Below are 12,333 nucleotides of genomic sequence, written 5' to 3' on the forward strand. Positions count from 1 at the left end.
GCAATGCATGGTTTTAAAAAAATTATTTCCATCTTTTTAAGACACTTTCAGTCAAGGGAGTTTTCCGGGTTTCCTGTTTGTAAAAATGAACTGCCTTAGGTCTTCTTTTTCCGTTTCCACGTCACTAATCCCTTTGCTAGTCAGTTCATTTCACAACTACCTCGTTAGACTCAGGCACTTCATGGAATGCAGACCCATAGAAATTGGTTTTTAGATCTATCACAAACCTCAGAACACCCTAGCAAGCCGCTCACGCTTTCCTGTTTTTCTTTACACAGGGGCAGCACATGTCTGTCATCTATGATGAGCCGAATCCCCCCCGACCGGACCGGCTGTATCACGCGCGGGTGCAGGTGGTGGAGGTAAAGGAGAAGCAAACAGGAGATGGTTCTTTTTTTTTTTTTTTCCAGTTTTCATTTATTTATTTATTTTTATAGTGATTTTTATTTTTTCCATTATAGTTGGTTTACAGAGTTCTGTCCATTTTCTACTGTACAGCAAGGTGACCCAGTCACACATACATGTATACATTCTTTTTTTCTCACATTATCGTGCACCATCAGAAGTGACTAGATAGAGTTCCCCGTGCCATACAGCGGGATCTCATTGAGATGGTTCTTGATGAGCCTTTTTGTCCTACGCCTTAGTTCTTTTAAACAGTTGTGATTTTTTACTCAACTTATGAATTTCAAATATTAATTATATAAACATAATTTAGATATAGAAATTAAAATATAAATTACATAAAATGTATAGAGCTCCATCCTCCCAGGGCTTTTTTTTTTTTTTTGCGCCATCTTCATGGCACTTACCACGGTCTCTCCTGTTTTACAATTAAATATCCTTGTCTTGTAAGCCCTGTTAACTGGTAAATGCTACGATGTAGCCCTCTGTCATCCTCAGCCTTCCTCAGTGCCTGGAACCTGGTGATGGTCCAACAGCTGCTTGGGGTGAATAAACACAAAAGTCACAGAATAAATACAAAAGTCTAACACTGAAAGAAATAAGAATGGTATAGCTTGGGAGTTCCCTTTGTGGCTTAGCAGGTTATGAACCCAAGTAGTATCCATGAGGATGCTGGTTCCATCCCTGGTCTCACTCAGCAGGTTAAGGATCCAGCTTTGCACTGAGCTGTGGTGTAGGTCACAGACGCGGCTTGAATCCAGCATTGCTGTGGCTGTGGTGTAGGCTGGCAACTGCAGTTCTGATTTGACCCTTAACCTGGGAACTTCCATATGTTTCAGGTGCAGAGCTTAAAAAAAAAAAAAAAAGCTATAGCTCAATATAGGAAAGCACATCACATGATAAAATGCTGTATATACCTACTTGGTTACAGCCGTTCCTTTATAATAGTGCACCCATTATATTCAGTATGTCCGGTGAGGATTATTAAATATATCCTCAAGGTGCTACTTTTTCAAGTACTTTGAATTCGCGGACATATTTTAACATTTCCATACAGGTCCATCCATACAGCGGAACACTGTTTGGCAATAAATGGTACCAAGTATTAACACTTCTCACAGTGTGGATGAACCTCAAAAACATATGTTGAGGAAAAGAAGCAAGACACAGAGGCTCACATACATGTGATTCTGTTTATAGGAAAGAGGAGATGCCAGCAAAAAATAAAGAACCGCTCCCAATTTTTCCTTCCTAAAAGCCATGAGAAGCCTGGCAAAAATGGTCAACCTCAACTATTTTAGAACTCTGCCAATTAACCAAAAGCTTGCCGTAATCTGAAAAGCATTTATTCAGGAAAAGTGGCTGAATCTTTTTCCACTAAATTCTGCAGTACTTCAATCTGCAGTTGTTCAAAGGGCCGATGGTGGGGTTATTTGCAGATTTTTGACTGCTCAGAGGTCGGTGCTCCCCTAACCCCTGCATGGTTCAAGGGTCAACTCTATATTCAAAAGAACTGAAAACAGAATTTTGGAGATATCTGAACATACATGTTCATTGCAGCACGATTCATAATAGGCATGAGATGAAAGCAACTGAAAGGTCTATATTTTTTTCTTTTTACAGTCTCACCTGCGGCATGTGGCGATCCTGAGCCAAAGATCAAATCAGAGCTGCAGCTGCAGCCTACACCATGGCCATGGCAACATCAGATCCAAGCCACATCTGCAAACTGTGCTGCAGCTTGTGGCAACATTGCATCCTTAACCCACTGAGCAAGGCCAGGAATTGAACCCTCATCCTCACAGAGACAATGTCAAGTCTTTAACCTGCTGAACCACACTGGGAACTCTGTGAAATGTCTATTGACAAATGAATGGATAGAGAAAATGTGGCATATGCCTACATTGGTATATTATTCATCCTTAAAAGTGAAGAAAATTCTGGAGTTCTTGTCATGGCTCAGCAGAAATGAATCCAAATCAGCAGAGCAGGTTCAATCTCTGGCCTCGATCAGTAGGTTAAGGATCTAGCATTGCCATGAGCTGTGGTGTAGGTCGAAGACTTGGCTCGGATCTGGTGTTGCTATAACTGTGGCGTCGGCTGGTGGCTACAGCTCTGATTTGACCCATAGCCCGGGAACCTCCATATGCTGTGGGTGTGGCCCTAAAAAGACAAAAAAAAAAAAAAAAAAGGGAAGAAAATTCTGTTATAGGCTGGAAGACAAGTAGAACTTGAGGATGTTGTACTAAGTGACATAAGCAAGTCACAAAAAGACAAATAAATATGATTCCATTTATATGAAGTATTGAAACTACTCAAATTCATTAAAACAGAAAGTAGAATAGTGGTTGCCAGGGACTGGGGGTGGAGGACATGGGAGTGATTGCTTAATAGGTTCAGAGTTTCGATTTTACAAGATAATAAAGTTCTAAAGATCTGTTGCACAATAATGTAAATATAGCCAACACTCCTGTGCTGGACTTTTATTTAAAATGGTTAGGATGGTACATTTTGTTACATTTTTTTTCCATCATCAAAATAATAGAAAAATACGCATGCATGTGTGCAAGAAAGGACTATACTTGCTGTCACAACTACGTATATTTAATGACTGATCTGAGTTTGTGATTTATTTGATTTCTCTCTGCCTCGCTCCTGGATCTTTCTTACTCGCTTTGTACTTGCACAAATAAAAGTGCACGTTACAATAAGCCACACACTGGGGAATCTCATTTCATTCTATTTCTTGCCTTCATTCCGCCCTCTTTTCTTGGCCCTTTCCATTCTTGGGACTGACCCAGCACATGGGACTTATGATGTAAACGCCCTGTGTCTCCTTGCCTTTCTTATCTTATTGTTTTCCCTGGTGCACTTTATTTATTTTTTGGCCTCACCCTAGGCATGTGAAAGTTCCCGGGCCAGGGATCGAACCCATGCTCCTGCAGCGACCCAAGCTGCTGCAGGACCATGCTGATCCTTAACCCACTGCCCCACAAGGCAGCTCCGCTGAGCACTTGACATGTCTTTTCTTGGATTCCTTCTGGCTGGCTGGCCCTGTGAAGCCCCTGGGAGTAAGCTTGCCACAGGGAGCCCTTGCCTCTCTGCTTTCACGTGTAGGCAAACTTCAGACACGCCAGCAGCCGTGCCCCCGTGTCTCGGGAAGAGCTGATGATCGTGCTGTCTAGACTGGAAGGTGTGCGTCTGCGGGGCCTCTACTTCACCGAGACGCAGCGGCTCACCCTGAGCGGGGTGGGGCTGGAGGAGGCCTCGGACACAGGAAGTGGGCGTCATGCACACAACGTGGAGATGTGTGCCTGCCCCCCTGACTACACTGGTGACTCATGTCAGGTAGGAAATGCTCCTAATCCATAAAATTTCCCCCTCGGGGGACTCCCGTGGCTGGTACTCCTCTGCTGGCCAGCACTGCTTGGACGGTCTGGGGCCTTCAGTCCATAGAACACGTTTCCATGGGGCTCTTGCTTCTGGCTTACTTGGATCACCTGCAGGTATTAAATATGAAAAAAAAAAAATTACAAATGTCTCAAAACCCATCAGAAAGCCAGAGAAGTGCATTAGATCCTGGGGGTTGCAGAAATCTGGGCTTTCTGGGAGGCAGGAAGGAGGCTGCCAGTGGCATCCCAGTACTTGAGCCAGTGGGCATCCAGCGGCTGACCCAGGGTTCTGGTGCCTTTCTCTAGTCCAGGGCCTCCCTCCAAGCAGCCACCTCTGACAGTTATAGTCCAGAGAATAAATGTCCTGCTTCTTCAAGGGGAAATTGTAGTCCAAGTTTCCAACTCACAGCAGATCTTCATCTGAGGCCCAGTCAACCTGACTATGCGCAGGTGATTAAAATGGGCCGTAAAATGAAGCTATTTCATGTCTCAAGCTGCAAATATGTTCTCTTCCTGAAGCATGGGAAAGAAAGCACAGTGGTTGGTGCAGTTAATAGGAAATAGCAAATATTGTCATCCCCAGTTCCCCAGATGCCCGTCGGATGTGGGCTTTTCCTTCGTGTCCCCTCCTGACCCCTGGGCAGCAGAAAACTTCGAAGTGACCTGTGCACGGGTTTCTTTTGGAACCTGCAAATATATTACCTACTGTGGTTTTCTGGGGATGCCTGCTTTCGTCCACAGGTGCCTCTGTCTTCTCCTGCCTTCTGTCTTTTCTAGCCCGATGAAATGAAGTTCATAGCCCAGGAGAAAGAAAGGGCCCTCTGGATCACCCCCCTCCTGCCCAGGGCGGGTTCTTGGCTCATGACTCAGCCTGTGATTTACGGCTGCCATGCCGTCTGGGGTGAGGGGGGGAGAGGTGACGCCGGCCCCACCTGGCAGGAATTACAGAGCTGCGCTGCTGCCTGGACTGTTAGGTGCGCTCCCTCACAGGCTGACTCATGGGGGAGTTTGCAGGTGGGGCCTCTTGCCGCAGACAGCCTGCGCACCTGAGTCAGCCGGCTTGGGCCCTGAGCAGGAAGGGCAGGTATAAGAGGAGGAGGCAGACGTCTGCGCACAGCCAGCGGGATGCCAGGGACAGGGATGCCGGCAGCAGTGAGGCAGTCAGCCTGGAGTGCCAGGTGGCTGTGGCTCTTTGGGGTGGCCCTGGGGCAGTGTTTGGGGTACAGTTCACAGCAGCAGAGGGTAGCGTTTCCTCAGCTTCCTGCTCAAAACCAACTGCAAACAAGTTATGTGGAGTCAAAGCCCAGCCAGGTAATGTCCCCTTTTCCAGTTTGGTATGGGATGGGGAAGGGTTTCCAGCTTCGTGAGATTTTTAAGTTGGGGTGATGAGTGAGGGCTGGGGTGGGCTGGGGTGGGCTGGGGAGGGGCTGGTGGCTCCCCCTCGCTGACTGTATTTATTACTGCGCCTGGCAGATTGCTCTCCTGAGCTGCTAACCACAAACCCTATAAAACATCAGCCCATCTGGAAATGCCGAGGTGGCTGAGTTTGACTGCTTGTGGGATGTTATGATCTATGAAACTTTGTGCCCTTTTGAAAGTAACCCAGGCTTCAGGACCTAGAAGTGTCTAATAGGCTTCCAGATGCTGCTCAGGAGAAAAATTACCCATAAAGTAAACCCCGAAAATCGGTGAAATTCCTGTTTAAGAAAAATGATGGGATCAATTTTGTGTAAATATCTAACAGACGTGCTTGAATTTGCCAGGCATTAAGCACTCACATGTTTTGCTTTCACTCTCTTTAAACTTCCTGGATGGAACATGTATACCCAGAGAAATAGATCCTATGGCTGCTCGTGTAGCCTTGGAAACTCGATAGGGATGTAATTTTATCATTTGTACTACAAAAGTCTATTGGAAAAGTTATCCTGAAAAATGATCACTTAAAAAAAAGGTTAGTTGAAACCCCCCTCTATGAAATAATATCTTAGGATGCATTCATTTTCATTTAGAATAAGTCTTCTATACAGTCAGAATTTTATGTTCAGTATGGAGTTTGCATGCTTTATAGAAGTGAGAAATTAATTCCATTTCAGTAACTGACAAAAGTTCTGAAAGTCATATATGTAACTCTTGTGAAGTACTTTTCTGTTTCTAATCAAAAGTAAGTTAAGAGGCATGATTAAACTTCAATCAAGATAGATCATCCTCCCCGGAGTTCCCGTCGTGGTGCTGCAGAAATGAATCCGACTAGGAACCATGAGGTTGTGGGTTCGATCCCTGGCCTTGCCCAGTGGGTTAAGGATCTGGTGTTGCTGTGAACTGTGGTGTAGGTCACAGATGTGGCTCAGATCTAGCATTGCTGCGGCTTTGGCGTAGGCCGGCAGCTGTAGCTCTGATTGGACCCCTGGCCTGGGAACCTCCATATGCCGTGGGTGGGGCCCTAAAAAAAGGGACAAAAGACAAAAAAAAAAAAAAAGATAGACCATCCCCCCCCCCAAAGCATCTTCAATTGAGACTTTTACCGGGGTTTGTTGTCATAGACAAACAGATATATTTATTTATTTATTTAGATAATATGTTATTTACCAGATCGGATTATAAGTGTGTAGTGTGATAGGCAGTGATAACTCTAAGGCCCTTGTCCCTTGTTAGTAGAGATGATTTGTAGATACAGTCACACCACCATTGGCTGAATTTTGTTCAAACTCTCAGTTGTGCTTTCAGCTTAGGAACATTCCTTTCATACTTCGATCCTCCTTCAGACAAGCCTATTCGGATAACACATCAAGTAATCTAAGTTTTTCCAACGCATTCTTTTGCCTAAACATGGTCCCTAATAGCTGAAGGGAAAATTATATTGGAAAGTATAGTATTGTTGTTGTGCACGATTTGGCATCGTTGTGTAATTTTGGCAGGAACTTCTAGCAGCAGCTGGAATATTCCACTCTGGGGAATGAGTGTCTTTCTCCCCCTATCACTTTGGATTCTTCTTCCCAACCTGGCCAGGTAGAGACCTGTAAGGCCATGGATGAATGAAAGTAGATGGCTCATTTAAAGATTTTCCTTGACTGTAGCTTCAGCTTCACAGACATATGTGCTGCTTAAAGGCTAGAGATACAAGATGATCTTTTATCTTGAAATATTCATTCTTTCTGATGCCTTAAGACAGGCTCTGTAGTTCAGTGAAAGAAACTAGGGACAACATCTGACTTTAATCAGTGCACTGATTTGCTCTGCCAAGATAAAATACCTGTGATTCTCTTTAAAGACAGAAATCTAAATGCTTTTTAATGGCTGGTCTAAGAATAATTGCTTTCTTTTTCCTATTGAGGGCATTCTTTTTTTGTCTTTTTTTTTTCTTTTTTTGCTATTTCTTGGGCTGCTCCTGCGGCATATGGAGGTTCCCAGGCTAGGGGTCTAATTGGAGCTGTTGCTGCTGGCCTATGCCAGAGCCACAGCAATGTGGGATCCGAGCTGAGTCTGCAACCTACACCACAGCTCACAGCAACTCTGGATCCTTAACCCACTGAGCAAGGCCAGGGATCGAACACGCAATCTCATGGTTGCTAGTCGGATTCGTTAACCACTGAGCCATGACGGGAACTCCTGAGGGCATTCTTAACTAGAACCTTTTTAAAAAATCAGTTCATTGAAAGGAGATTGTGGAGTTCCTTTGTGGTGCATCATATTAAGGATCTGGTGTGGTCACTGCAGCAGCTTGGGTCTCAGCTGTGGTGCAGGTTCGATCCCTGGCCTGGGAACTTCCATATACCCCAGGCACGGCCAAAAGTAAAAGAAAATTGTAGTTCTTTTCATCCATATGAGAAGTAATAACTTGTGTTTCACTGGAGAGAGACAATATACTGGAGATAGAAATAATCAAAGGAAGATAGTACAAGAGAAGGAGACCACGCTCAAGCTGGGTCTTTGTGTTCAATCAGAACCAAACATCCCTGCAAAGTTCTCTGTGGGAATCCAAGTCCTTCCTTTCCCTGGAGAGAGGCAGTGAAATAGTTCCATGGGTTCTGTCTTTAGAAGACCCCCAACTCACCCGCTTCTTCCGCATCCCGCCCCAGCCCAAACCCATACTTGGTGAGGGATTGGCTACCCAAAGAGGACTTGAACTTGAAGGGGTTGCTCAGAGGACCTCCCCTCTCAAGGACAGAGGTCCTGATCCTTTCTGCTCTTTCACCACCCCACCCCTCCACTCGCCCTCAAACACTTGGCGGGAAGAGGGGCAGCCCCGTCCACCATCCACCCCCACTCCTCCCCCTTCCCCTTGCTCTGATTTCCCCACCTCACATCTCCCGCTGGGGCACGAACACACCACCTACTGTGGTGTGGAGACAACATGGAGCCTGACCAAGAAAGCAAGTGGAATAGGCTCAGGTTTGAAATCCCCACACTGACGGACGGAGAGGAGGCGAAAAGGAGAACCCTTGGCAGTCAGAATGGTGGCAGGCTCTGGATGATGATTTTCTTGGTACTGACTGAATGCTTTGTGTGAAAAATAGGGGTGTAGCCCTGGATACTACCGGGATAACAAAGGCTTCTATACCGGACGGTGCGTTCCCTGCAACTGCCACGGACATTCGAATCGATGCCAGGATGGCTCGGGAATCTGCATTGTGAGTAAATGGATGCTCTGATGCTACCAGCAGACCATCTATGCTTCTCCCCTCCTCCCCAGCCCACCAGGCCCTGAGACATCAGATGACACACTTCTACCAAAACCTAAATAGAGGTTGCTGTGAGAAGGTGGGTGGCCCCAGCATAGCCAAGCTCGATTACTTTGCAGTTGCTTCTCCCTCCGCTTTAACAAGGGAACACCTGCTGCACAATTACATTACACCTTAGTTTTTAAATCTCTCTCATTAGATGATGGTAATGTAGATCCTGGGGCTTAACTCTTGCCAGGATATAATAACCCAGAGCCACTACTTTGGACCCCAGTTTTGTTGGGGTGACGGGAGGTTGCAGGGGGAGGACCTTTTTGCTCTCAGGTGAGCAGTAGCTGAAGAAAGCAATCAGAGGAGGAGGAGGAGAGGATGCTAAGAAAGGCTTCAGGTGCAGCCTCCACCAGTCCAACACTAACCCCCACGGCCGCTGTAGCAGCGGGTTTATGTCGGGGACCAGGCAAAGGGAGTCCCAGTTGTTGATGACTTATCCATTGGAAAACCGTCTTATTTTGGAATATTTTAGAAAATTCTCCACAGAAAGTTAGAGTCTCAGGAGATTTTTTTTCTTGTGCATCCTGAGGCAGAACATTTTTTATTCTGCTGCCTTCCTCCTGGTCCTCAGGGTTCCTCTCCCCGGTAGCCAGGGCCTCCCGGATTAGAAGGATGGATAGTCCCAAGGAAAGGAGGGGGCATCAGTACCCCCAGGAACACAGAGCCCCTACTGCTGTTGAGCTGTTTGGAAATATATGCCCCTGGCACAGGTTTCCTCTGCATTGTGTAAAGCCACTAGACTGTGTTCCAGCTGTTGAGATCCTGTACTGTTTTAAGCCCATTCAGCATGTCCCAGGGCACTGCTTCCTCTGCGAGACAGGACAGGCCAGGACAGGAAATTGTTGTGAAGAGCCCGATAGAATATTCTCTAGGATTTTTACCTTCCAAGTTCAAAAAGAACAAAAGATGTTGGGAATATAGTTTTCCAGCTCCTCGGTATTCTTAAACATTGTATGTTGTGTGTAACACAGGTAGATGCTTTCATGGACAATACTTGTCGTTGCACCACTGCTAGATGTCAAGTCCACTCTATGAAAGCTGCCAAAGAACAAAGGGAGTTTTCTCCAGAGTCCATCCCCCCAGTGAAAAGATCACTAGTGAGAGTCTTAAGCTGTGTTTTAATCACACAGCAAGATTTTCTTTCCCATTTCCTTCTCCGTAGCTTTGTTTTCACTTGTCCTTAATGGCCATGAAGCCTCTAGAAACAATTCATTCAGGAAACCCCACTTGAGTATTTGCTATTGTGGGAGGGCCTGAGCTAAGGGCTGGGGTTAAAACATCGAACATCCTTCCTCGCAAGAGGCTTCCTGTCTTCTGGGAGATATAGCTGTGCACACAGGCATGTACACATGTGTACAAGGTGCCCCTGGATGGTGGGTGGCGCGTGCTGACACTGCTCTCCAGGTGGCCACTGTGTGGGAGCCAAGGACAAGCTGTCATCCTCAGAGAATAGAAGTGAGGAAACCAAGTTACCTCCCACTGTCAGATGAGCTGATTCCTCCGCAACTGGCTTCCACTGTCACGGTCCAGAGTCTGTTCTAAAACCTGGAACCTCGGAGTTCCCATCATGGCTCAGTGGTTAACGAATCGACTAGGAACCATGAGGTTGTGGGTTCAATCCTTGGCCTCGCTTAGTGGGGTTAAGGATCTGGCGTTGTCGTGAGCTGTGGTGTAGGTTGCAGACTCAGCTCGGATCCCTAGTTGCTGTGGCTCTGGCGTAGGCCAGTGGCTACAGCTCCGATTAGACTTCTAGCCTGGGAACCTCCATATGCTGTGGGAGCGGCCCTAGAAAAGGCAAAAAGACAAAAAAATAAAATAAAATCTGGGACCTCCACACACGTGCACATCTCCATATCATTTCAAGAATAAACTATGGAGTTCCCTCGTGATGCAGCAGGTTAAGGATCCAGTGCTGTCACTGCCACGGCTCAGGTCATTGCTGTGGTGTTCATTCAATCCCTGACCTGGGAATTTCCATATGCAACAGGCATTGCCAAAAAACAAAACAAAACAAAAGGAATAAACTTTGATGTTTGGAAAGAAACCAGCCCAGGAGTTCCTGTCATGGCTCAGTGGAAATGAAAAATGAATCCGTGAGGATGCAGGTTCGATCCCTGGCCTCACTCAGTGGGATAAGGCTCTGGCGTTGCTGTAGCTGCAGTGTAGGTTGCATATGTGGCTCAGATCTGGTGTTGCTGTGACTGTGGTGTAGGCTGGCAGCTGTAGTTCCGATTAGGCCCCTAGCCTGGGAACCTCCATAATGCTGCAGGTGCAGCCCTAAAAAGACAAAAGAAAAAAAGAAACCAGCCCAGTGATTTGTCAGTAAAACCATGTGTGTCCAGCTGGGAAGCAGCCAGAGCAGATGATGTGTCCCATGGGTGCCATCGGCCAAGGAAGCTGTGGTAATGGGCTCCCTTCTCTCTCCCGTGGCCCTGCCTTTCTCTGCCTCTTCTCCCGCCGCCTTTTCCCCCAGTCTCCCTCCCTCATCTTCCTCTCTGTTCCCAGCGCCTCCCCTTTCTCTTCTCATCCTCTCTCTTCCATTTTCCTTCCTTTTATCACCTGCCGCTGGAGAATGACTTATCTGAAACTCATAGCAGACACAGGGAAGTTCATGCTCTCCAGCACAGCCCCAGGGCCCCCCTTGACTTCACCTTCCATGATACCAACTGCTTCACTTTGCCCACATGTCCTGAGGTGCTCCTGTGAGACAGTTTGTGTGCCCAGTGATCTCTGTGCCCAGAATACCCTTCCCACACTTCTCCAGCCATCCAGTTCCTCCCTCCCAGGCTCCGTGCACGCATCATCTCCTCCCCTGAGGCGCCTCTTGCCCTGGGGGTGCTGGCACACCTTGGTCATCCTATTTCCCACATTAGGTCAAAGATGTCTATGCACAGGGTTCTGTCTACCCTCGAGTCTGGGTCCCGCTCTGTCTTCGCCTCCCTGCTGCCTGGCCTAATTGGGCACATGGGTCCCACACAGTAGCTATTTGGTGTCACATGGAGCTAGGAGAGCATGTGCTGTGGAAGTGGATATGGGTTCCTTCATTCATTTACTTGTTCAGTTTTTCACAGTAAAATGAAATTGATAGGCAGAAGCCTCACATTTGCAGGACTGATGAAGACAGATTGCAGGGTAGATGCTTTCAGTGGAGGCTGAGGGATATTTTAGACATTCTTAAGGGACTTTATCAAGCTACTCAGATTCTACCCCCTTCTGCACGTCTCTCCCCATGTCCCTGAAAAGGAACAGTGTCCAGTGGGTTTTTAGTGGGATTTTTAGTAGGGTACAGGTGGCCTCATCACAATTCTTGTTTCTCCACATTCTTGCTTCTCCATTGTTTTCACCTGAACTAAGTAGGCGTAGGGCTAAAATATATCTCCCCTGGCATGTTCTTTTTTTAATTGTCATTTGGAGTTGTGAAAGAAAGGAAACTAATGTGGGAAGATACCTACTTAGTTTGAAAGAACAGATATTTTCTGAGAGATCCAGGTATTATCTTAACTGTACATTTTAAGAAAATTAGAATGACTGTGACTCATACACCAGAAATATTGACTTATAGAACCACTGAGGCCCAGAGAGATGAAGGGATTTGCCCAAGATCTCACAGCTATGAAATTTTTTTTGAGTGGGATTTGAACCCAGCTGGTCTTGCTCCATTTCATCCTGCCTCCCCATGCTAACACTGAACAGCTGAGAGAAGGGCACTCACACCTTTTTTTTCCCGAGCACCAACAATGATTGGTTAGATAGGGGAAGCATATAGTGAGCAGAACCGATATTGCTCTGTAGTGTCAGAGGACTTG

The 12,333-nt window shown here is 46.5% G+C and overlaps 1 protein-coding gene across 2 annotated transcripts in view; it reads left to right on the forward strand.

The window, feature by feature from the left end:
• The window catches only part of LAMA3 (laminin subunit alpha 3), a 254,743-nt gene that overhangs the window by 172,275 nt on the left and 70,135 nt on the right, over positions 1–12,333 (forward strand). The window contains exons 37-39 of one of the 2 annotated variants that reach the window (XM_047793935.1): positions 279–362; positions 3,523–3,753; positions 8,312–8,425. In XM_047793935.1, coding sequence (XP_047649891.1) covers positions 279–362; positions 3,523–3,753; positions 8,312–8,425 — 429 coding nt within the window. Of the gene's footprint in view, positions 1–278; positions 363–3,522; positions 3,754–4,590; positions 5,109–8,311; positions 8,426–12,333 lie in introns of those variants that run through there. The other variant, XM_047793936.1, reaches the window with a different exon arrangement.

Source organism: Phacochoerus africanus, chromosome 8, assembly GCF_016906955.1.
Source record: "Phacochoerus africanus isolate WHEZ1 chromosome 8, ROS_Pafr_v1, whole genome shotgun sequence".
NCBI lineage: Eukaryota > Metazoa > Chordata > Mammalia > Artiodactyla > Suidae > Phacochoerus > Phacochoerus africanus.